The sequence below is a fragment of the Electrophorus electricus genome, chromosome 3 (assembly GCF_013358815.1).
Source record: "Electrophorus electricus isolate fEleEle1 chromosome 3, fEleEle1.pri, whole genome shotgun sequence".
Lineage (NCBI taxonomy): Eukaryota > Metazoa > Chordata > Actinopteri > Gymnotiformes > Gymnotidae > Electrophorus > Electrophorus electricus.
Window position 1 is genome coordinate 32,430,492 of NC_049537.1, and position 27,023 is coordinate 32,457,514.

At 38.8% G+C, this 27,023-nt stretch overlaps 1 protein-coding gene across 1 annotated transcript; it reads right to left on the reverse strand.

Moving 5' to 3' along the window:
• Positions 1-4,402: 4,402 nt before the first annotated feature.
• Positions 4,403-26,615, reverse strand: itpkb (inositol-trisphosphate 3-kinase B). The gene is made up of 8 exons (XM_027022834.2): positions 26,352-26,615; positions 22,854-24,052; positions 10,585-10,684; positions 9,762-9,975; positions 8,439-8,643; positions 7,053-7,154; positions 6,203-6,274; positions 4,403-5,495 (listed from the first exon to the last, which is right to left on the reverse strand). The coding sequence occupies exons 2-8, from the start codon at positions 23,880-23,882 to the stop codon at positions 5,283-5,285; spliced, it is 1,935 nt and encodes a 644-aa protein (XP_026878635.2). The 5' UTR covers positions 23,883-24,052; positions 26,352-26,615; the 3' UTR covers positions 4,403-5,282.
• Positions 26,616-27,023: the final 408 nt, after the last annotated feature.

Here is a 27,023-nt window from a genome sequence, read left to right on the forward strand (position 1 = left end):
GAAGCAAAATTACCTTCATCATCTGAAAACAATGAGGCATTAGACACCAATCTATTTACTGAAATTAAGGACATACATTGTTGCATTGCTGTAATCTTAAAAGGTGCTGTATGTATTAAAATAAGGCTATATTTACCATGTAAGATTTTGTTTCAGTTTTTACATGTTATTGTAGTGAGTCATTTTAGTTTTAAGAGTTATTGTAGTGGCATTTGTGCTTCGGCCTGACATTGAGCAGACAGACATGCCCGTAACTAGTGCCAGAGTTCAGCCAAGTGTTTGTGCAGCGCTGAGGCACAGGCCATCAGTCATGGGCCAGCTGTGTTAGGCACAGGTCGTCGGTCATGGGCCTGCCAGGTTAGTCACAGGTCATCAGTAATAGGCCAGCTGGGTTAGTCACAGACCATCGGTCATGGGCCAGCTGGGTTAGTCACAGGCCATTGGTCATGGGTCAGCTGTGTTAGGTACAGGCCATCGGTCAAGGGCCAGCTGTGTTAGGCACAGGCCGTCAGTCAAGAGGCAGCTGTGTTAGGCACAGACCATCGGTCATGGGCCCCCTGTGTTAGGCACATGTTATCAGTCATGGGCCTGCCAGGTTAGTCACAGGTCATCAGTAATAGGCCAACTGGGTTAGTCACAGACCATCGGTCAAGGGCCAGCTGGGTTAGTCACAGGCCATTGGTCATGTGTCAGCTGTGTTAGGTACAGGCCATCGTTCAATGGCCAGCTGTGTTAGGCACAGGCCATCGGTCAAGGGCCAGCTGTGTTAGGCACAGGCCGTCAGTCAAGAGCCAGCTGTGTTAGGCACAGGTCGTCAGTCATGGTCCTGCTGGGTATAGTAAAGGCCCTCAATCATGGGCCAGCTGCTGACAACTATGACTTACTCTTGAAAGGCCACCCATATACATCTTGGTAATATTTTCATATCCATAGACTTTTTAGTTGTTTGCCTCATAGTAAAAACAGTTCCATCTCACAATTTTCATACCTTAAAATATTACCTCAAGAAGAGTTATTTCAAACTCTTGTATTTACTTGTTCTCTGGCATATTTTTCTCCTGTATGTATTTACCAACCTGTAGCTTTTGTATTTTCCCTATAGTCTATATCTATTCTATTTAACAAGGCTTATGATGGACTGGATTCTCAGCATTATGTTCATAGATTATCATATGTTCATGTCATTAGGATTATCATTTGTTCAAGAAAAGCCCTTTTCCTGTCTAAATGAAAAGGCTTCCCGGTGGTTTAGATTTCCTAATTTTTGCAAAAGTAATCATGGCAGACAAGACCATCTGAGGCCTGATGCAAATGCAACTTTTCTCTTAAAGTCAGCCAACAAGAAAAACTAAGATTGTCATGATTGGTCACTCTCTGTCATCTTCATTATCATGGTTTCCTTTGTGTTAATTTTAGCCTTAATTTGTAATGGAGACCTTGTGTTATTCTCTGCCTGTTCATGTTATCTATCCCTCATTCTCCATAGTGTTAGTTCTTATCACTACTTGTATTGTTGTTATAGCCTGCTTCCCATTTTGTCACTGTGTGCTTTTGTTTGCTTATGATCAAATCAAATCAATTTGTATAAAGCGCTTTTTACAACAGATGTTGTCACAAAGTAGCTTTACAAATGTCCAAGTCCAAGCCCCAAGTGAGCAAGCCAGTTATGTATTCTCATATGCTTACTGTGATCGCTCCATGTTCCAAATATTTTGTATGAAGGCCGAAACATTACCAATTAGTTTGTTACATCTAGTTATTTTACTGATTCAAAGCAATGTAGGTAACAGAAATTATAAAGCAAAGGTCCTAGTATGAACTCAATAAGATTATGTCAAGATATGTTAAATATTAAAAAGAGTAATGTGCGTTTCCAACCATTTGTGGGGGGTTTCCAAGATCTTGAACATGGCCTCACTCTAACATCCCTTTCCCCAATCCTTACCCTTACCCTAGAATATATCTGAGCTTTACTGACACTTCAGAACCTCAGGGCAAGCATGACCAAATAAGGAAATAAGGATTAGAGTTAACCGTAACTAACTGTTACATTATTAAATAAGGAAATATAGGATTAGGATTAAACCTAACTAACCCTCACATGAATAAATAAGTAAATGTACGATTAGGGTTAAACCTGATTAATCCTCATATGATTAAAATAGATAAGGAAATGTAGGATTAGGTTTAAACCTAACTAATCCTAACGAATAAATAATCAAATCCAGTGTCACATTGTAAATATGAAGTTATGGATTGTACTCAAATGATTTTATACATTGAATTGATACAATACAATACTGCTGTATTTAATTTTGGGAAATGATGTACAATAATTTCCTTTGCCATGCACCTGCTGTTGAAGAGTTTTCAAAATGAAGACAGGAAACAGCCAGGAGAATTTAACAAGTTGTTCATTTACTTCATTAAAATTGTACATCAGAGCACTGATAACTGCAGTACTGACATGTTGACACATACAGACTACAGCATAACAGCAATTTGGAAAGAGCAGTTTTAAAAGGATTCCAGTGACCTGAACTGTGATGCTGGGAAGAGCAATTTAACAGCACAACCAGTTATGTAAAATATGATTAAACAATATTCTGCTGTTGTTGAAATTCCTGTTGTTTTGAAATTTGGAGGTAATCCACAGATTAAAATGATATCAAGACTAATGCAAGAGATTACAATTGGGTTACAGTAGATTTCTTCTTGTGTAGAGATAATAACAACTTTTCTCAAGACAAAAGTGCACCTTTTCCCCAAGCAAAGAATCCAGAATTACAGGGAGTCAATTTCGAGGATCAAAAGAAAGAAAAAACATAAAGCTACATTTAGTGTTCTTGTGCAAAATGTTACAGACAATAAATATGAGTGTATATGACACCTTGATATCTTTCATGCATTTTCACCTCACACAACCACAATTAGAAACAGATATGGTATGAGACTTGTTTTGTTTGTTCTACATAATAGCACTGTACAGCAGGTGGCTCACACTCCAGCAGGCACTCATTTCACGCCCAGGGTTAGGGTTAGAGTATCCTAGGGTTAGAGTTTGGGTTACCCTAGGGTTAGATTTTACCATATCCCCAGGATCTGTTCAGTTCTACTTTTGGGTACATTAACTACAAAAGCAAATCTTATTAAAAATATTGGGCACTTGGTTAACAGTCCTGGGCTGGTCTCTGTTTATGGTTTCCATGTTTTATTTAAGTTGGATCCTTGCATGTTTTTTTGTTTCAGGTACATAGTTCACTGGTTTCACAGCAATAACAAATAAGAAAAGGCATAGATCAACTTCACAGACAAAACTAGTGACTTCTGTCTATCTGAGCCTGTGATTTTGGGAAAAGTAAGTTGGACATTTCCTTTTCTACTCAATTAGTGAAGTCAATACAAATTAGACAATGGAGTACAAATTTAAAAACTCAAATCCAGAATCATAATAACTGATAGAATGCCTAAACAACCAAAACCCTCACCTTAACCCTCGCATGAGCCTAACCCTCGGATGAGCCTAACCCCTGCATGAGCCTAACCCTCACAGCCCAGTAAGCGGAAGCGCAAGTTAGCTCCCAATACATCTAGGCCAGATATTAAGTGTTCTTAATGCCTTGGTTTAGTTGTTAGGATCTGGGTAACAGCAGAACTGTGGAGAATCTGCTGGGTGAGAAACTTTGGCCTGAACACCAGCTGACACAGTGACTCCAAGTCTGTCACTTTAAATGATCTACTATCAGTCAGCTGCTGAAGCTCTTTCAGCGGGCATGTGCTACACGCAGCCACAAATGATCCTTATCAAAGACTTTGTTTTTGTTGGAATATCCAAATGTTGGGGTGGGATGAGTTTGCCAGAGAGGGAGATTTGCATAGCAAATAGCAATGCAAACACCAATTACCTCAAATATGATGCACAGCAAAGAGCAATGCAAACACCAATTACCTCAAATATGATGCACTTCAAAAGTTCAAAAGACTTTTTTCCTTTAGTTTTTTCATCTGAAAGTAGACTGAGCCTATAATGGGTAACTAACTTACCTTAAACACCTTCCTAATAAATTATCATAATATATTTGTAAGGGGTAATCTAAAGGGATTTATCTGTGCAAGCTATGTAACTATACCTTTGGTCAGCAGTACTGTACTTTAATAATTGAACTCAATATTCTGGGCAAACAACACTAAAAACATACTATGTTTCTGATGATATAGGTTGACATTTAAAAGTTCAAAGGCACTGGATTCTTTGTATTAAGAATCATCACTTGGTTTCTCAGTTGTTTATAAGATGCATTCTGGGATTCTACATTAATGCTCAGAAGCATTATCCGTATTGTGTGTGTGTGTGTGTGTGTGTGTGTGTCTGTGTGTGTGTGTGTGTGTGTGTGTGTGTGTGTGTGTGTGTGTGTGTGTGTGTGTGTATGCGCACGCGTGAGTGCATGCATGTGTTTGTGTGTCTGTGTTAGGGCTCTGTTCCTGGATATACCAATAGATCTGTGCATACTCTCAACTTACAACTGGAAATTAACTGCAGAAACCAGCTAGGAATAAAACCACAGTCCAAACCTCTCCACCTCTTATTCTCTGATGGTACAGTCTCTTGTTCTACAAAAGGCATTCACAACAGGCAAAACACTACGAAGATCATCAGTTATCATACATAGGTAAGAACTACATTATAATGGATATAAAATAAAAATTAACAAAATGTTCCAAATTAAAAATAGAACTTATCTGAATGAAATTCTAGTTATAAACCTGGAAGTTTAGATGTGTACAGATGAGCCTGCTATAGCTAAAATAATTACACAACAAACTTTTGAAAATTCAAAATATATTGGGTGTCTCAGTCTAAAATAAGGAACTTTTCTCCAACATCTTTTGGTTTGGTACAAGGTGAAGTCCATATATGTCTTATTCAGAATTCCATCAGTAAGCAGAGGGCACAAATGCTTGACACTGTAACATTACCATTATTCAAACAACTGTAACACTTCCATTATTAAAACAACTCACACTGAAGGATGAAAAAAGAATGTGATATTCAGGTATGCATTAACAAAGCACTAGCTACAGACCACCAACTTAAAACACCTCTTGTATTAAAAACATATTTTACAGTCTTTATACTATATGTACAGCATCTGTATCTATACACAGATGCACAAGACACATTTGGGGATATAGTGGGGTAGCTTTGTATGGTACCCCTGTACTGTAGTGCAGCCTACCCAGAGGGAGTAGAGACAGACAGTGAAAACAGAGACCTGCTCTTTCTAAAGGGGCTTTGGCTCCACCATGTGGCTGATAATGTCTATAAGGTTTTCCAGACCCCATAGGTAGCCGTCCTCCCGAGTGCCCTCTACCCAGACGGCCCGATGGCTCAGTGTCTGACCCTCGGGAAGCGGAGTAGTTTTGCCAAAGTCAATCATCCACACTTTTGCCTGCTCCCGCTTATCATGGACAAAGAGAAGAGAACTGCCAATCACCTGAACACAAGCCAGAGACAAGGGAAACAAAATCATTGTCATATATATTCACTTGAACATCTTTATTTCTTAATGGTGCAAACAACACTCAGGAAGTATATTGTCATTATACACCCATGCGAGTTTTTCCTCTGTAAATTCATTGATAACTTCTAACTAATGACAGCAAACAGTAGTATGTCTACAAATAATATTAAAATGTTAATTGAATCAAGCAGGATATTGCATTGCATCAGTAATTCATGATGCATTATAATCTAGAATGATCTGGCTCCTGTTTCACTTTTACTGGCTTTTTGTCAAGCAAGTCACAGTTTTGGCTTTAACTCTAACATCAGGCAGAAGCTAATCGTTGCTGCAAACCTACACTTTGTGTAGACACTGTTCAAATAGTTTTCACTCTGATTGTTATATTTATCCTTGTAAATGGGCTCAAGGGGTAAAGGCAGGCATCCTTAACCCTAACCCTAAAAACAGAAACCCTAGGACATAAGTCCCTAACCCTAACCCTAGCCCTAGGACATAAGTACCTAACCTTAACCCTAGCCCTAGGATATAAGTACCTAACCCTAACCCTAGCCCTAGGACATAAGTCCCTAACCCTAGCCCTAGGACATAAGTCCCTAACCCTAGCCCTAGGACATAAGTCCCTAACTCTAACCAGTACTGCAGTGGGTCACTCAGTATACAAGCACAGCACTGTATACCTCATGTGTCTTGAAAAACGGCGACTTTTCCAGAGTGTCCCTGAGTTCCTTTAGCCGGATGAGATAAGAATTCTGCCCAAACAGAAGTAAAGTTGGCAATGATTAATGAATGTGAATATATAGGCAGATGGACACAGATATATAATTATATAGTATGATAGACAATTTAAAGATAAATACTGTATAGAATAGCAATATATATAAATTGTGCAGAAATTCACAGGCCTACTGAATGTATTGGACAAATGCTATTTACAAACATCTTTGGTAATGATCATATTTAAATTTCATGGTTATTTAACATGCAACACTTTCGCTAAACCTTGATTTTACAACAGCTTCTTTTTTTATCTACATTGCTTTCATCTTAAAAACAGGAGCTTCCAAAGGAACACTTTATTACAGAAAAGTTGCAAATATTGCCATTGCCTAAAAGGACACAACCAAGGTGTCTGTCTAGATGAGCACTCCAGATTGTGTAACCAACAACACATGCAAACTGAACCGTGTTAAAGCAAAATATGAGCAATGGAAAAAAAAGGAAAAATAAATTATCAAAATACATTAAATAGGGAATACAAGCTTGTTCTTAATAGAAAAAAGAAACAACATGAACATATAATGCAAATTAGTGCTATTATTAAAGGGAAAATCCCCACGTGGTTTCTGTGCAGAGCTTCACTTGAGCTCTCGGAGGATGACACAAAGGAAAACATCTAGGAATGAAAAGGAAAACCTCAAGCTGAACTGGCCTCCTTTGGGAGTTTATGGTAAGCTTTAGGGGTTTCCCCAGCTATCTGGCGCTCTCCACACTGGCAAAGAGCCGTAACACACACTAATGCATACTTACCAAGATATTTAGATTCCCCTTGACAAAGTCAAAGAATGCTTCTGTGACTTGTTCACGACTCTTTGTCTTTTTAAAGTCTCTGTTCACTGTTCCATCTTCCTTCTATGGGTAAACAAGAAAACAATACACATTAAAGAGAATGCTTGTAAATATGGATTAACACAATAAAACACAAAAACGCAATAACACAATAAAACACAAAAAAACGTTCCTCATAATAAAAACCTTAAGGAAATTAAATTTATCTAGTATACTTGCCAAAAAACCTCTTTTCTTCATTCAGTCACACAAAATCAAGTAAATTATAGAAATGGAATTAGAGAATCAAAATGTTTCAGTAGACTAGACTCCTTCCATGAAATGTTTGTGTCAAAAAGTTTTAATACAACATTCTAGTTTGCTCCAATGGACTATGAAAGCTTGACATAGTTCTTAAATCTGCAAGGCAGTCATCCCTAGACTCAGATCCAACCTGCAGCTCAGGCCTGACCTATAGCCATAATATGGACACTGAGTTCAAATCCAAACACATAACAACAGCTGCCTGTTCTCCAAACTCTTACTCAGTATGCAACAGTTTCCGAGGGCAACCTCTGATGCCATGACAACAGAGGCGGTGAGAAAAAACAGCAAGAGAAAGAGAGAGAGAAGTAGCCCCTAGCCTTCTATGGACATTCTTGGCCTTATGCAAGTGGAAACTCTGAGAGGAGAAGCCCTCATGTTTTTCCTATTCACAGACCATGCTGGGAGCTCTCCTTAATGAAGACATATTTTTGGAAAACCACACAACAGACCAAACATGGTTGCCCTAGCCCTCTCTTCCCCTGACTTATTAGAATGTTAGCCTAGTCTAATTGAGTTAAGCAGGGAGTTCCAAGTTGTATTTTGCCTTTTTGACATTCTCTTATGGGGATGCATTTGGTTGGTATAACAGCAGCCAGTTTGTTTGTGTTTAGGGCTGCTGCCTGTCACTAACTGATGTTCTGTTCAATGTAGGTGCCACTGGCAGCCTTGCTGCATGACAAACACACTCAGCTGAGCACAGCCTCAAATGACTATCCTGCCCTGTCACTTGAGGCCTATTATCCTGTTACATAATTAAGATGTAGACATGGGCCAGCATGGTAATTCAATTTCTCACTTTTAATTTCACTTACACCGTATCTGTGTACTGCTCTTTAAAATCTTTTGTGATATATTTGTGCCTGGTACAGCAACATTTTCATCATTTCATTTGTGATATCTGTATGACCACATCACCCACTGCAAAAATCTCAGTGTTAAATTTACACCTACAGTTTTTATTTGGATACAGAAGTAAGAGTTAAACACTTTAGACTTTAGCTGTCTGGAGCTAGTTTGAGTCTGAATAACTGGCAATGTCACCTTGATTCCCTCAATGCGGAAGCCTAGTGTAGCAGTAGAACTGATGGTCTCTCTCCACTGCATATAGCGAGGTTTAGTAACTGCTTTCTGCTCATGTTCCACAGGAGTGGGTGCGTCTGGATCCACCTCAATCATCTTCTGGTACATATCACTCCTCAGAGTGGGTTTCCTTCTGGCCTTTGTCAGCTCCTCCTCCAGATATGTCCTGCAGTGGCAGGAAGAGAAAACACATTTGGCTCCTTTCCCAGAGATAGCAGATTACAAATTGCATGTTGGGTAAGCAACTTTTAACATTTTTGTTGTGATAAAGTGAACAGCAAAGCAATTACAGCATTAAATTTGTTGGCCTAATTCAACTCACTATATGACAAGATACATAATAATGTAATTATGGCTTTAAAGTTCTAAAAACAACAACTCAGCTCAGACAACAACCTGAAAGTTATCGATTTTCTGAAAAGACCTAGATGTTTGTTCTCCTTTAAACCTAAACCCTCATACTACTCTGGCTCAAACGCCCCCAAAAAGCACTAAGGCTTACTATATAGATTCTTAAGCACTATAATGTTTAGTCTTGAACAGGCCTGTGAACATTCCAAAATCCTGACCATCTGGCCATGTCTGCAGTTATGCAGGCTCAGAGCAATGTTCCAGCAAACCTTAAAGGAAAGCTACTGTAAATGGCAAAGAATTCTTAGCATCTCCTAGTATAACCCTATCCACAGAATAACCATAACCCCAGTATAACCCTATAGCTAGTATAACCCTTACCCTAGTATAACCCTAATCCCAGTATAACCCCATCCCTAGTATTACGCTAACCCTAGTATAACCCTATACCCATTATATCAAAAGCACATTTTGCCACCAAAGCAGTGCATCTATCCAGATGGGAGGATGGCTGAATTTTACTGAATTTCAAAGGTGATGAATAAAAATGGGAACTGTTAAAATTAAATTTACATTTGTTACTTCATTAAGTATGTGGGATTGTATGTGATAATAAAAGGCAGCATTACAGAAAACTAAGAATTGTCTCAGCAGTAAGATATTCACTCAAACTCTCTCAACAGTAATATATTCATTCAAACTGTCTCAACAGCAAGATATTCAATCAAATTGTCTAAAGAGTAAGATATTCACTCAAATGTGATCTACTTGTATTCTTTATTTATTTATCTGATTTTTTAGAAGATACAACATTAAACACCCTTAATCTATAGCACTAAAAACACACATCAAGGTTCATAAATGAAGGTCCTCAGGTAGTACTATTATCACCTTCCACTTTTATATACATTCAAGATCATTTTTGCCACCAACCTCACACCCATCTTGCAGTCCATGACACACGGCAGGTCAAACTCAGCTAACAGGTCATCCATTTGGTTGTACTTCTCACCATCCTTCTCCACATCACCATGGTAGGCTGGCACATATGGCTTGAGTGCATCCTTCATCAGCCAGTCGAGACAGCGCTGTTCACACTCACAGTGCTTCTTCAGAATTCGCCCATTGGCTCCTGCCTTGAAACTGCCTGCAAGAGATGAAGACAGAAGGGGTTACAGATAAGGACTAAGGGTTAGGGTTAATGGTTACTGCTAGTGTTAGGGTTTTAGGGTTAGGGGTTAAGACAAGGGGTTAGGGTTAATGGTTACTGTTTAGTGTTAGAGTTGCAGAGTTAGGGATAGAGGTTACAGTTAGGGTTTTAGGGTTAGGGTTACAGGCTGGGCAAAAAACCTATCACTTTAAAAAAAATAACACTTTTCCTGCACTACATAAGATTTCATTTCAGCCCTCAGGGACCCCCAGCCAGACCAGGTTTTTGTTTTGCTGCAGTATCTCATGCACATGAACCAGGTAATGACAACTTGTAGAGCTTTGCATTACCTGGACAAAGTTTGTTGGGGAGAGTAAATATGTGGGCTGGTTGGGAGTGTCTGAGCACTAGATTAAGATCCTGTGTCCCAGGATACCCAAAGCACTTCTGAGCTGAACAAACAGCAACCTTTGTTATGTATGTGCAAGTTACACTGCTGTAAATGCATGCAAAATTAAAACATTATCAGTGTCATTTTCAAGCAAGCTGGCTATTTTGTAAAATGTTATGTAACAACATTGTTCCATGGCGGTTGCCAAGGCCTACCTGCATGCCCAGCAAGCTGGATCCAAGGGTACTTCTTTTTGAAGGACATCATGAAAGGTGACCAGTGCACAATGTTCTTGATCTTCTTCCATGATTTATGCTGTTCAGTGACACAATGAGAAGTTTTAAAATAACACTTCGAAAAAGATTGGGGGGGACAAAATAAGAGAACATGAGTATCTAGTCATTTAGTATGTAGTGTAAATTACTGCTTGTGTAGATAATTATTTATGTAAGTTTGGTGGCTCCTTTAGGGTTTTTTGTGGGAGATCATTTTCCTGTATTAGACTACACCACGGCCAGAGATGTGTACTCTAAGTCACACTGATGGAAAATAACCAAAGATGTCTTTTGCATGTATTTGACCATCCCTTCTGCTCTGTCTAAACCAGTCCTCATCAGTTTGACAGCTTCCATATGACCAACAAAATGCACAAAGCCATTGCTAAGTTAGCCTAACCACCTCAAGACGTACCATTAAATATTAAATACTATTTAGTAATAACTCATCCAGATGCTGTTACTCCAAGTGTTTTATGACGAAACTAACAAACCTTTTTGAATAGCAAGGTCACCTGTTTTTACTGGTCTTTACAGAATGCTAAGCTATGAGTCATGAAAAAAGCTACAGATGGTTGAGAAGAGAATGAGCAAACAAAAGCATTGATGAGAGCTCATAGCTAACAGCTTGCAGTGCACCACACTCCCTTTCATTCTTCAGTACTGTTAACGAACACAGAATTTACCCTGGAAGCCAGTCCCAGATCGGACCAAACTGGTGAAAGATATATTCATAAGTGTAAATAATTTGAAATAATTAAAATAACTGTAATAATAAATAAAATAGGTAAAATATTCATAACTGTAATAATTTGTCAATTTAACTTCAGTAACTTACATTTTTGTAAGATATATTTCTGATTTCATTCTGAGTTACTTAAATCTGAAAGCATAAAGTAACAGTTTATATTTTGTTACTATACATTATTTATTTAATGTATACAGGATGACATCTGCAGTACCCAACCAACCAATCCTGTGCATTTACCTCTGCTTTATGGGTAGTGATGTGTGTTGTGACTCTGAAAGCTGCCTTTATGTGACATAAATTACTTTCACCCAGAACACCAATTACTCCATGGTATTCTAGTTCACTGTGCATTGCTGACATCCCTGCATTGTTTAACACCGCTTTCCAGCATGGCCACAATGCTAGTCTCTGCTTCAGTCTCTACGACACATGAGGAGGCTTTCCTAGTGACCAGGAAACCTCCATCCTTTAGTCCCAGCTGGCCCAGCCATGATGTCCCCAGTGCAGCCTCCACAGCAGCTATAAATCTCCACTCACTCATCCACAGACAAGTATAGCAACACAAACAATACAGCAGCACAATCAATACAGCAACACACAATACAGTAACACATTCAGAACAGCAACACAAACAATACAGAAACACAAACAACACAACACAAACAATACAAAACATATTCAACAGAACAACACACTAAATACAGCAACATATGAAAACTGGTCAGTTCTGATTCTGTGGACGCATGACGATGAAGTAACATCAGCACACAACAGATTCTCCTTTTATACTGTATTTGTGATGCTTTGGTTTTATCCTTCAATCTTAGACAAGCCAATATACAACTGTACACAATAGCAGGTGCATTGTAGACCTAAAAAGTTGCTTAAAACTCATATACAATGAGAAACTGAACCATCCAGAAAATATAAAGTCATCTTGTCTTTTTTATCTTGTTATAATCATATGATAGTTCTACTGTTCAGTGGGACTGAAGTTGAACCTCAACCTCATATTACATTTTGTGGCTGTTGACTCCAATCCTACATGATCTTTTGTGTATGCTGTTGTCTAAAATCTTAACCTGCCATACACTCTTCTGTTCCTTTATTCTCTGGCTAAAGACCCCTAATGAAAATTTAGCCCCAGAGCTCTGCTATGCTCGGGGACAGACAGAGAGAGAGAGAGAGAGAGAGAGAGAGAGAGAGAGAAAGAGAAAGAGAGAGAGAGAGAGAGAGAGAGAGAGAGAGACAGCGAGACAGAGAGAGAAAGAGAGCTAACAACATGATAAATTCAAAAGTCACATACACAAGCTTATGCCCTGTTCAGAATTAATCTGTGTGGATGGGATTTTCATGGGCAAAAAAAGATGTTCTTCAAAATCAAACAGATATTTACTAGTGAATAGAAATCTCAGATAATTAATGAAATAAAAATAAATATATAATAAAAATAGATTGAGACTGGGTGAGTAATACCATCATTAAAACAAGCTGAAACATGAAATGGTGTGCCGCTCATTTCAGAGCATCTTATGTAAAGAAGAGTCTGTCTGGACACAGTGGATTGACCTTAAAATGATTTTAAAACAAGGACAGAATTTACCAGAGAATTGCTGCATCACAAGATAATTTCTGTTACCCCTAAACCAATTATGCTTTGCAGAAAAACAAGCAAAGTCTGTGTGGACATTCTTTTCATTGAGCAGATATGGAATTTGGAAAAGAAATCAAGTGGAAGATGTCAGTTTCAGAAAATGATGGGAAATGTAGTTTAGCATTTTAGTCAAGGTTATGTCAGGTGACAATTTTATACAGGGTAAATAAATGCCTGTTAGTCTGTCATACAGTGGAGAATGCTGGGGTTATGCTGACGGGGCTGTATGAGTGGTTTTAGACTGAGGGCTTACCACATCCTTGTATATATTTTATATATTATCTGTATATAATTGTATATATTGATGGTATATAACTATATATATTGACACTATATACATTGACAACCAAATTGTATATTTTATTTTTCTTATAGTATCAATAATTTCTATATTATCTGTAGTCCATTTGTTAGTTGATGGAGAGTACTCAACATAGACTTCATACCTATCATGGTTACATGGTCCAGATAACAAGACAAGCTTTAAAGTACCTACACAGTAAAATCAAAGCCCATTGCTATTACCTGAATCTCTCTGGTGACCAGGATGATTGATGTGGCAAGAAAACTTAATACCAGGAGAAGGAAACTCCAAAGATGTGAGGCAAAGGATGCCATGCTGATGCCAGTCAGGTGCAGTATGCACTAAAGCACACCACCAGGGCTGGAGGTATAGGAAGGGCCAGGCAAAGCTGCCTCTCATTTGTTTTCTTGCAGAACAGCATTTTAAAAAATAATCAGATCAATGCAAATACATGGGCATAGTGCGCCCTTGTGCTCGGACTATATGGACTATATGACTATATGAGAACTATATGACTGTAAGAGAACCCACACACTGCTTGACTTAGTACTGACATATGGTGTAGACACAGAGAATGTAGTTATAATACCCCAGTCAGATGCCATCTCAGACCTCTTGATCAAATGATGGAATGCTTAGAATCAGTATTTTGCTGCAGAAGCAATGATGTTGGTCCACTTAAAAATGTGTTTCTTGGTATAATGATCACATTCGCAATTTAAAACAAAACACTAAAAAAATATAACGGAAATGGTGCCACGCTAAGCTTGTAGTCTTCCAACTTGAATGGAAGGAGAGCCTTCTCAAGTATAGAAAGGCACTTATTACCGCTCAAACAGCTTAGCTCTCGACCCTTATAGAAAATAATCTTAGATTTCTATTTAGTAGAATTGCACATGTAACTAGGAATAAAACTGACATCACTGCTCAGATTACAACATGACACAGCAGTAATAAGTTCATGAATTTCTTTAATAAGAAAATTAGACATAACATTAAGTATATTAACATGATGTCAGGGAGCTACTTAGAGATTTACACTTTATGGCATTAAGAGGTGAATTTCATTGAACTGGCAACCTTCTGACTACCAGTCAAGTACCTTAACCACTGAGCAACCACTGAGCCACCACTGCCCCTGGGGATCAGAACAACAAAGCCAAAAATACTATAGAATCCTTTACACTTATCAAAGAGCCAGAACTTACAGAACCTTTACTAAATTTAATTACTCCTTGAACACTGGCTAAATATCTAAATATTTTAAATTAGTAGTGATCAGACTTATCAAAAAATCTAACCTCGACCCATGTCAGATGTCAAACTACAGGCTGATCTCAAACCTCCCATTTATTTCCAAAATCCTAGACAAAGCTGTAGCTTAGCAGCTAAGCTCATATCTGAATCTGAACCAGATACATGTCTTTCAGTCAGGGTTTAAGCTTAATCATAGTATGCAGACAGCACTAATTAAATTAGTTAATCTTGTTGGTTTCTGATGTTATGTCTCTTTGTTTAGATTGGTTGATCTGAGTGCAGCACTTGACATTATAGATCATATAAATTTTTTAGATAGGCTAAAAAATGTTTTTTGGATTAGGGGAATAGCCCTTTTCTGGTTTATATCTTATCTGGCCAGTCACTACAAGTTTGTTAACATAAATGGAGACCTCTCAGAATACAACAAGGTTAGCTACGGTGTTCCACAAAGATCTGTTCTAGGGGCTTTTTTCTTTATATATGCTACCTCTAGGTGACATCATATGTAAACACTGTGCTAGTTTCCAATGCTAGGCTGAAGATACTCATCTATATGTCTCAGCCAAACCAGAGGACATATATCAGCTTAGTATTATTGATGAATGCATAAAGGATGTAAGACACTGGATGATGAGGTACTTTCTCTCACTTAATCCTGACAAAACAGAGGTGCTTCTGTTAGGCCCAGAGACAGCTAGGCCCTCACTCTCTATACAATGAACCTCAGTGGTCTCCCAAGCACATTTTCTTTAACAGTTAAAGATCTTGGAGTTATTATGGATCCCAGTCTCTCATTTGAAGCTCATGTAAATAACATTTCTAGGACTTCCTCTCTCCACCTCAGGAACATTTCAGGAACATGCTCTCCTGACATGACGCAGAAAAGCTAGTCCATGCAGTAATCACTTCAAGATTGGACTACTGTAATGCCTTACTATCTGGATGTACCATTAAGTGCCTAAACAAGCTCCAGCTAGTTCAAAATGCAGCAGCCAGAGTTCTTACTAGAACTAGAAAATTTGATCTCATCACGCTTAACTACTTTGCATTGTATTTTAAAATCATACAGACTATATGACTATATGGACCATATGACTATAAGGACTATATGGACTATTTGGACTATATGACTATATGGACTATATGACTATATGGACTATGGACTATTTGGATTATATGACTATATGGAAACCACTTTAACACTCCAACAAAGAACTAAATCACGCAAACCTAAATGTTCATTAAACTCCACATGAGGGAACCTGACTCTGAAATTAAGAAACTTAGAGGAGAACATTAGAGCATATAAGTATCACAACTATTATAAATGTACCTTATACAATACAAACAGATTGCACACTAAATGCAGATGAAGGTTATGCCTTAAAAATAGACAAAGCAACTTTTGTTTGACAAATTGTCTACACATTCATGCTATGTTAAACACTATGGACCATAGAAAAGTTGAAATAAGACAAGTCAAGTTATTTTCTGAGATGAGGTCATCTCCTCACTCTGACATCATGAAAAGTATTCATGCGAGTAGCAGTCTTCCTGTGGCAGACTAATGGTGAATTGACTTTCTTGCTTAAAACAGCAGAGGATAGAAGACTGGACATTATCCTCCTTTTCAAATAAAGACAAAACCTTTTACACTGTATAGATTAAATGATTTATTGTAGCGTTTTAGCATTTTTGAATTAGTTGTCATGAATGGAAATAATGGCAGAAACAACAGTTCTTAATTAAAGTCATATGCACAATATATTGTTTACTTTGGCTTCTCTACACAGAAGAGATTGCATTCTTTCTACTTTACAATGAATACAAACTCTTTGTTTGAAGCCAAAATAAAGGCCCCCTGATTTGCATGCAGTATTATACTGGACTGCATATGTCTGAAACTGTGAAAAATATCTTATTGTTGATTCAGCTGTGCTACTGAAATTGAAAAACAAGCTCCTGATCTTTGGCAGTTATTAAATTGTACATTTAATGTTTTGTGGAAACCAGAGAAGGATCAGAAGCTCTTAGTTAAAACTCATGCACGTAATAGGTTTGATGTATGTCAACCAATCAGTGCATCATATATCCCTTATACATATAATAATGATTCATTGTATTTAATTATTAATATTAGTGTATTTAGCATTAGGTCAAAGAACTTAACGTGAGCACCCTCTTTTCTGTTGATATGAGCAAGCATCATCTCAAAACCACAAAAGTTTCCGATGCCTGTGTGCACCCTGGGAGACACTAGAATGAGGTTAGTGTAGAATTTTGCATGCAACACTCAATAAGGCTTTTCATTTTACACTGCATCACTAAAAGTTGCTTTTAAGTAGTCTTCAAGAACTGTTTCTGGTGTCTTACTAAAGAACAGTCATAGCATAATTTACCCAGTCATTTCTCAGAATCATGCACTACACTTAACAATAGATAAAAATAGCAAAAATCCGTTGTCAGACTTGTATTTAAATTGTCTTCCTTCAAGTAATGCCAGGAAGCTTTAAATGTCCCAGAGGACGTTTCTGTTCGTGAGCAGCAGCGCTACTCTCTGGGCTCTGATGCTTCTCCATAAGGCCTTCACAAGCAGCTATCAATAGCCTTTAACTGGAAAGCGGAAGAGTTTGCGCTGTATCATGTGGAGTACACTGGGTAGCGCAGGGTCATGCCATTGTTCTGATAAAGACATGGCAAGCTATATCAGGCATGAGGAAAGGGATACCACTGTTTCGCAGAGACCCCCTTCGACCACACTAGTGCTGTTAAAGTTTCCACTGAGCATCACTGCCGGAGGAAGTGGCTTTTAACCCCTCGAGAGGAACCTCTCAGTGAAGACAGGAAAGTGCCAGCCCTTGGTGACAATAATTTCCACAACTGTGACCAATGTGTAGCAAAACGTAGACATCCTTAGAGAACTACATCTATGTCTGCCCCAAAGCCACATCCTGACCGCCTTACCCTTATTATGTCTTGCCCTTATTGCTAGACTCAAGCAACAGTGGTCTTTAATTATATATTTAATGTATTTTAATTGTAATTATCATTATATATTTGATGTATTATAATGAAATATCAGTATTAAACAGTCAAAACAAAAGAGTTTGCAACCAGCTTACATTCAGACTTACAGTTAAAGACTTTTAGCCATTTACTGTCAGTTATTGAACAGTGAATCATTACAAGAAAAAGTGTCACAAAAGATAAATTGGGTTTCTAGAATTTTCTGTTTGACATAGTGGTCCATTTGTCTCCAAACAGCACTGAAGTCCCTTTGTCTCCAAACAGCACTCACCTTGTCTCTCATATTAAGGGACAGATTCATACAGGGGGTGGGACCTGGTGACATACTAACCCTAATAAACTTAACACTAAACTTGACCATAAAATTACAGGGCAAGAAAATTGTCATTGAATGGCACAAGATGGGTCAGAATGACAGGCTGTGCAGGCAGTGGCAGTTTGGTGCATTAGTCTGTACATTAAAGATGCTACGTCAAGGATAGCAGCAATGCAAGGTCATCAAAGCTGCATCTCTTTACTCATTGCAGAACTTCTTTTAAACCTGAATTAGCAAAAGACTGAAGAAGCATAGTTTTATTCACTCTAAAATAATGTTATTATCACCTCTCCCAGTTTGGCACAGGTTGATTTATGAAGAGGAAACTACCATAAACTAATTCTTGTCACATTGGCATGCTTAAGTAATAGTTTCCTTTAAGTAGTCTGTAGTATGGGGAACCAATATGTCTTTCAATTTAGACAAATAGGGTTGTTATATATGCACTACCTTTGTGTGCAGAAACTTGTAAAAGGCCTTTGACCAAAGTTCAGCATGCTCATGCACTAACCCTCACCCTAACCCATAACCCTAACCCTAGTTCAGAATGCTCATGCACTAACCCTCACCCTAACCCCTAAGCCTAACCCTAGTTCAGAATGCTCATGCACTCTAAGCTTCAAGTAAACAGTGGCTCGTTAGCAGATGAGTAATTTCCCTCTACATGGCAATGGGGCGTATCACAAAAAAAAGAGAGTTGAGAAATGAAAAAAGGGCTGGTGAACTTCCTGTCTGTTGCATATGGAACGGGTCTCTAGCAGAGCTGTCGCAGCTAAGAAGCCCAGCTGTTTGAAGCAGGCATGCCTTGACGTCAGCTCGTCTCCAGGCAACCGTCAACCACAGGGGTGTTACATTTTCCATTGCAAGTAGTTTTCAGATCCTCCAACAAAAACAACTTGCAGTCCCGCTGTGCACTCTGTGTGTGTGTGTGTGTGTGTGTGTGTGTGTGTGTGTGTGTGTGTATGGGTGGGTAACAGTATCAACTCCTGTACATAACCTTTTTTTTCTTGTTGTAGAAAGGGCTAGAGAAGTGTAATAATCAGCTGTTCAGGCTGAATAAATATTTCCTGCTTTCACCTCTGAAAATTCTGATGAACGCATTTTGCTGCCACCACAGAGTGCCCATTACGCTACAGTGTTTACTAGAGCACAAACAAACAATTGTTCTCAAAAGAGAAATTAGACAAGCTGTCTAAATGACATCAACCTTGGAACAATCCCATTCTGAGTCCTTTGCAAAGTAAGTACAAATGCTACATTTGTTGACTTGCCAGTATGACAGTTCACTAATAAATGTTGTAAGAGGATCTTCATGATTGGAAAATTTATAGGGAGAAAGTGATTTTACGTCCTCATCCAGGAGACAATCTTTAGATGAGACAAAATCTTTTAGTAATTACACTCAATACTCTCATTTATCAAGCACTACTAATATGTGGCATGCTTATTTATTCTGTAATGTAGAAATATGCACAGCATACAGATTGTACCCTACCCATTATACCTTCCTGACATGCTTTACACAGTGTGCAAACATTCACAAAGCACTGGGACAGGAAAAAGCACATCTTTTGCACCACAGACAAGAAAAAAACCTAGGAGTGAAAACAGCGACTTCAGCGCTAAAGCTTAGTCACACAGCCTATTCTTGTTTATGAAGGGTGACACTGACACTGACGCATTAATATCAAGACTATAGAGAATTACAGAATTATGCTGGTTTGAAGTGTTCAATGCTGTAATTAGTGTATAAAAATGATTCCCCTCATATATTTAGTTGTACTGTACCCTTATTTATTTAACATAACTTGCTTTATTGTTTTAGAATAGCCATGCAATATTTCAAATATTTAATATGCAATATATTTTTGGTACACAAAGTAAGAGATCACTACTTATGAACTTTTAGCATTTATAACCTATTTTGTCTATGCACTTGCAAAAACAGCCAAGGCTCTACTTGCAACAAGGTCCTCAATGTATTTGCTTGGGCTTTGCTTGACAGGCGTCACTACAAGTAACCACAAGCCTCTATTGCTCTTCTGCAAATGCGCGTGAACACACACACACACACACACACACACACTCACACACACGAAGGGCTCTTCCCTCATCTTACTGCCACAGAAGATGGAGACACCACTACTCTATGCATGCCATTACTGTATGCATGCTTACGACAGTGAAGAAGCCAACAGGCAGGACATGCAGCTTTTAGTGGTCAGTGTATACATTTGAAACACAACACTTGCAAAAATTCCTAGTAGAGAAGTTTAAATCAATCCAATGGTGTTGCATGACATGTCTTGCACAGTTCATGATAAAGTAAAGTGTAGATATAGTCAATACCAGATGTTTTGTTCTAAAAGGAACTAGAAAACTTTACTTTGGAACTGAATATAGTGGTGTATGGTTAGTCCGAGTTTTACTCTGATCCCAGATAGTCAGCAATTCAAATAAGCAGTGATAACCTGCGATACCTGTCACAATAAAGTAAATATGATGAATACTAGCTAATTCAAGTCTGTTATTTTATTCAATCAGATTAAGATTCAGCATTTTGGTTGAAAATTGCTGATTTTCAAATGCAAATGAGTCTTACTTGACACATTTACTGATGAGTTATGGTAAAATCTTAGCAGGCATGGGTTAAGGTATGATTAAGTAACAACCAACTAGTCAGGAACCCTTTAACCAAAAGCACAAGAATGCCTGTGTGAATCCCTGTCTGAACGCCTGTGTAACTCCCTGCCTCATTTTGTGATCACTCCCTGTGTTGCTTTTATATACTAAAAAATGACTGACCTCTCTTAAGATAGAAGTCTGATATTGAATGGTTTGGAATTTGGAGCTAATGTACATGTAATACAATAATCAGCAAGCATATGAAAAGACCAGTCCAGGTACATTCCAGAGACACCTGCATAGCTTTAGGGGATCAACCAACATTAGCAGCACTCTCTCTCTACCTCTCTCCCTTTATCTCTCTCTATCGCCCTCCTTCTCTGTCTCTCTTTACTAAGCATTCCATGTAATTCAGTCGAAACTAATCTACAGAATATAACAGAATATATGCACTGTTTCACTATAATGTTCGATATCTGCTTTAATTTTTTTATATTTTATCATAACTTTCAATATTCACCTATACTGGTCAGATAACAAAATCAGTCATTTTCAATTGGAATTTGAATTGAAAAAAATCTCATTGTACTCATTGTATTAAGGTAGAACAACAAAACAATTTTCACAATACATCTCTAAATATGTATGTATTTACCTGATGCTTTTATCCAAAGCAACTTACAATTATGACTACAGCTTGAACAATTGAGGGTTAAGGGCATTGTTCAGAGGCAATGTGGCAGGGCTTGAACAAGCAACCTTCCAATTATAAATCAAGTACCGTAATCACTGGGCTACCACTGCCCGTTTAAAAAAGATGTAATATAATTAGTTTTATAAAATATTTATTCAATGTGAGCACCTCCTGATCAGCATCCATGGATAAGAAATCCTCCTAAAACACCCTGAAGAAATCCAGGGATACCGTATAATAAGTATTAACAAGCTGGGTGTAATAATGGCACAGCTATACACATAAACATAATTCTGATGTAAAGGAATATCCAGTGGAAACTTTTCTGGGTCACTTATTTGACCAAACCCACTGATAACGCCAGTTTTATCGCCCCTCAAATTTCCGAAACCCCAGAGACACCCACATAAACAGAAACCACACTGTCAACAGTCATGTAAGTAGAGAAAAATGCATATGTAAGGCCATCCAAGAAAAGCCATAGCACAGAATGTACAACGAACCCCCTTGTTGTCAAAACTGCCTCATTTTATCAGATTTTGAAAAACTGTCAGTGTCTGCAAATAATGTGCACTGTGTATTCTACGGGAGGCCAGTCAGCATATTTGTTGAGTAAGCTAACAGCTTTTACAAACTAATTAGACTGTACAAAATTTCCTTTAGAACATTTTTAACTACACATATTTTTGGCAAACGTTTATAACATGTTTCTTCTTCAATGAGTGTGATAACAACTGAGGGAATGTGTATGTGTACTAGGACTGATAAGCTATGAATAAATGTTTACTAGCACTGATTAGCTTTTAAAGGTCTAAATGCACCTAAGAGATATGAAATCCAATTAAAGAAACATTCCCTAGTGGTCCCGGTGATGCACTCCCAGGCCATGGATAAAACAACATAGCTCTCTGTGACAGAAGCAACATGTGAGCCACAGATTCTTTAAACATTTGGCCATCGAGAAACATGCCTTCAAATCTGAAGCATTCTCAACAGGATGAGCACAGCACTGACACCCACTTCACAGAATCATAGTATAGTCTTGCTGCTAAAGTCATATATAGTATGTACTGAAAGCTTATGCTGTTTTATAGGACAGACCCTAATGACCACAGAGGATGCATTTGAGCTAATGGATGATTTTGTTGTCTAATAAGTTATGTGAGACTCAGGTCCACTTGTTAACCTTGTACTGAGCTATTTGTTCATGCCTCTGCCTTTGTGCTCCATTTAAAGGGCGGCCAGCTAAAGTCCCCCCAGTCTAATAGGACAGAAGTGCCTTTGTATGTTAGAATGTCAAGTGTTACTCAGGGAGAATACTGATGAGGGGAAGCATCAGGGGGAGTGCCATAAACTGGGCAGATGAACGGGAGGATCCTGTCTAACATTAATTGCTTTCACTTTGAGAGATCCCGGCTGAAAATGTAGGCACACATTCCTTGTTCTAAGAAAATTAAGTAAAGGTATGACTGAAGCCATACATGGAGGCCAATCAAACCCTGCTTGCTTAATGAGCAAAAACCCAACAGAAGCAAACAGAACTGCACTGAGGAAGAACAAGAAAGGAGCTGGACTCACCGCTTTTTGCTGCGTCTGCAAGAAGGCTGGTGTACGTTCTGGGTCACTGGAAATGTCATCCTCTGATTCCTCCCAGGAGGAGGAGAAGCCTGCTGAAGAGGCTGATGAAGAGGAGAGCTTACGCAGCCCGGCTCGGGAAGGCTGTGGGCTCACCTCAGGCTCCTGGCCCTCTCCACTGGCCTCCATGCCGTGGTCAGTCACTATTACGGCAGGGATGGCACCCATCTCCACATAGCTCCCCTCAGCTTCCACTTGAGGCTGTACTTCCATCAGTTTATCATTTGCTGGGTGTGTCCCAGCCCACATGTCCACATGCTCAGGGGTGGCCAGTGAGATGACAGTCTCTCCTGAGATGCAGGACAGTCTGTTAGCCCGACTACGCGAGACACCATCGTCCATATTTAAATTGACCATGTTATTTTCCTCTCCACTACTTTCCTGCCCACTACACTTCTTCCCATTCTGCAACTCTTTTGGGATTCCAGTAAGGTGGCCTTGGCTCTGGGACTCCAACAGGTTCGAGTCAGGGAGCAGAGGAGTCTTGTCTGGCTGAGGGCAAGGGTCACTGTTTGGGCTGGGTCTTCTGTGAGGCCGGGGGCTGCACTGGATGTCCCTGCTTTGGGCCTGCGCAGAGATGTGCGCCTCAAACAGGTTCACCTTCTTGTTCACCTCCACATTCTGGAGCTCCACGCTGCGCTGGAGCTGCTGAACAGCATGCTGCCCACTTTCCTCCTGCTCCTCACCCGGGCAAGAGTTGCTCAGACGGCGCACCCGGCTCCCCACGTTCACCCCCAGCAGGTCTGGCGGACAGAATGGCCTGGGGCTGCCAGGCGGGAAAACAAAAGCAGTCCCAGAAGAACCAGGAATCAAGCTGCTGGGACTGTAGGGACCACTGGTGCCCCCCAGCAGTGGGCAGTAGGTGGTGCGATCTGGCACAGGTAGCACAGGCCTCCCAGTCCGAGATGTGCTCTTATCAGCCAGGTTATTGGAGTTCATCATGATCAAGCTGTTCAGAGCATAAGCAGCCATAGTAACAGGCTGGCTCTGTCTATATGTGCTCCCATTTAGGACCACTCATCCACTGACGTCTGGAGCCAACCACCATGAGGGCGGGGTGGAGGAAAGCAGACTATGATAGAAACACAAGTCACACCAAGTCCTCGTATTTCCTTCACTTATTGTATGTACTGGGCAAGCCACTGAAAGGAAAAACAAGGGTGTTATAATAATGCAGGATATAGTAAAATTACAAACCGGCTTCAGAGGCAATGTGTCATCAAAAAGAGTGTCCGGGGATCAAATATTTCTTTTCCTAAAAATAGCAAACATTATAAGAACATAAAATATTGTTTATATTACATGTTTGCTAACTGTACAATCAACATTTATTCTCAAGGGAGTAAAACCTGAATAACTGTAGCACTGGGCTTTGGAATATAAACTACAACAAGCCTCCTCTCAAAAGAAACAAAAATTATCAACATCGAAATAATGAAAACATATGTCTGACAAATAAAAAGTCTCAACAAAATAACATCAAACAAATTCAGAGCCAAAAGAGTAAATACTCCACTAAAATACCTTGGGAGAGGAGGCTTGTATTATTCTATCAGCACTGCTCCTAAACAGCAACTCAACCTCTGCTAAAATTAAATCAACACAAGGTAAGCCACCACACATATATGGTACTCTAAATAGTCCACCACAAATACATTGTACTCTAAATAATGCACCACATACTTGGTACTCTAAATAGTCCACCACACATACATAGTACTCCAAGTAGTCCAACACACGTAGGTAGGCTAGAAGCTTCTCAAATTCTGCAGCTTTAAGTGTACCAGATAAAAGATTTTGTTCTTTTGCCAAAATACATGACTACCCACTCAACCACAAATCTAATAGGCATCCCTGCCTAAAGATTCAAGAAGCTAAAAACATATAGGGCTGTTTTCCTGAGAAAGATACACATCAATAACTGTTCTTGAGTAATGCCACACCATAAAACTGTGAGGACAACTCCACCACCCCCCCACCCTCAAACTCAGAAAAAAGTGAAGTTACGGGGGTATTTTGTGTTTTGTTGTTTTAATGGTTTTGATGAAATTTCTTGCTGAAAGTCAGCACATTGTGGAAACTGTTGCATGATGATTAACCCCAGAAACACATGAATACCTTATTTCTGTTTTGAGCATGCAATTCGACCTCATTCTCTTTTAGACCACACAATTCATCCTCAATCTGTTTTAGACCATACAATTCAACCTCAATTAAAAGAAGGATAAAATGCTCCCACAAGCATTAAATCATTAGTTTCTGAACAGAGAGACAGTGCTGTGAATCACGGTTCATGCTTTGTGGCCTCAGAACAAACTTCTTCCTGCAAAACATGCTTTATGGCTACACACTTACTTATATGAGGCACCACTGGCCTGATGTCATATCTGCTTCTGCCAAGGAACCCCTTCAACTACAAAGCAAACTCATTACAAATCTGCACACATCCATAATAAGGGCTCAATATTCGTAGCCCAAGCAAAGAGTAAATCCAAAAACAAGGTAAAATAATTCAGTGGTCAAAAATTCTGATCTCACCTACAAAGCATTTTGGCCTATCAATCCAAATCTAACCCTTGTATCTATCAATCAATCAATCCAACTATATCACACGTAAAAATCAAAGTGACTGAATATGCCGATAAAATGTTTATCAGACATCCAGCTACACATGGACTGGTTGGCTGGAGCTTTACAATTTGGTGTTCCTGATCCACAAGGAATGAGAATCAGCAACGAAATGAACGAAAACACCGTTGTACTTACTAACACATATACAGAGTAAGCAATAACTGACAAGATATCAGTAAAAGTAACAAAGATCAGTAAATGAACAGCATATTACTTTGGTAGAGGAAGTAACAAATATCATTAAACATTACTTTGGAAGCCCACAAATTGATTCAAAAAGAGGCCATAAACACGTGGCGACGTTCTTACGAAGTCGGTTGTCGCAAATGTCACAGATCGCAGTAGTTAGACGAACATGAATGAAATAGCGTATATATTAATAGTTTACGTTTCTAGAAATAAATGATTTTAATAAATACTTAAATCAATAATTTATGCCGGAATTGCCAATTAGAACAGATCTTACTTTTTAGCCCAATGTGACGATATTTACATCTGACACAAGTAAAACAAGTTGTTAGGGTCCGATTATATGCTCCGCAGATGTTTCTGTTGTAAAACAGTGGGATCTATTTGCGGTTTTCGTAAAACAAATCTATAATCATTAGACTATTACACTGTTATAATCTATTTGTATTTCTTTCTACCGTCTCATCCGCTCCATAGACTACAAGTTGCTTATGGTATGACTTTTTTTTTAACATGGGCGTGACAAAAAACCTCATTAATAATAACCCATTTCTATCTCATATTTTGGCCCAAAGTAAAATGACCGTTTCGTAAAACGTACACAGAAGTTGGACGACTTACCTCGTGCTATGTGTACTCATAGCTTTTGGTGTGTGTAAACGCCGTTGTTCATTGCTGTTTTACCAGTCCCTGTCCAATCCAGAGATATTCAGGAATAAAAACGATTGTCCAGCGCCAAAATTCAAGTCTTACTGCAGACTTTATATAGCCTGAGGTCGTCAAAATTTAGTGTAGGCCAACAGATGTATTGCTGTGAACCGATGCGCGCTTCAGCAGTCCGCTTCGAGTACTGAGCTATGTTGGTTCAAAATACAGAAGACAGGAAGGAAGTCAAACTGACAGTCGTCCTGGGTTCAGTAGACCAGTCGGCGTCTCTCCGGTCCTTCACACACTCGATATTAAGGGAAGCGCCGAGAATTTCAGAACTATGGAGCCCTGGAGCGCAGCGTTGTTAGATTTAAACTTCTGATTTTTAGTTGATTAAGCAGCCCATTTTAAACTCAAAATCTTTTAAAATATAATGGGGTTGGGGGAGGGGGGGGGGGGGGGGGGTGCAATTTACGAATTAAAAAAAAGCTTTTTTATTGCTCTCTTCTTCCTATTTTAATATGACAACTGCAATATTTGTCTATACATTCAATAATCTTATACAGTATATACTATAAAATTATAAATATAGTTCATTTTGATGTGGGTTTATGGAAAATGTATGTTACAGATGTGTAGTATTTT

Excerpts from the sequence above, each read along its gene's own strand:
- itpkb (XM_027022834.2), bottom strand. The coding sequence starts at position 23,882 with ATGGCTGCTTATGCTCTGAACAGCTTGATCATGATGAACTCCAATAAC. Across the intron at positions 9,976-10,584 it reads CCAGCTTGCTGGGCATGCAG|GCAGTTTCAAGGCAGGAGCC; the intron begins GTAGGCCTTGGC and ends CATCTCTTGCAG. Across the intron at positions 6,275-7,052 it reads AGGGGAATCTAAATATCTTG|AATTCTTATCTCATCCGGCT; the intron begins GTAAGTATGCAT and ends CTGTTTGGGCAG.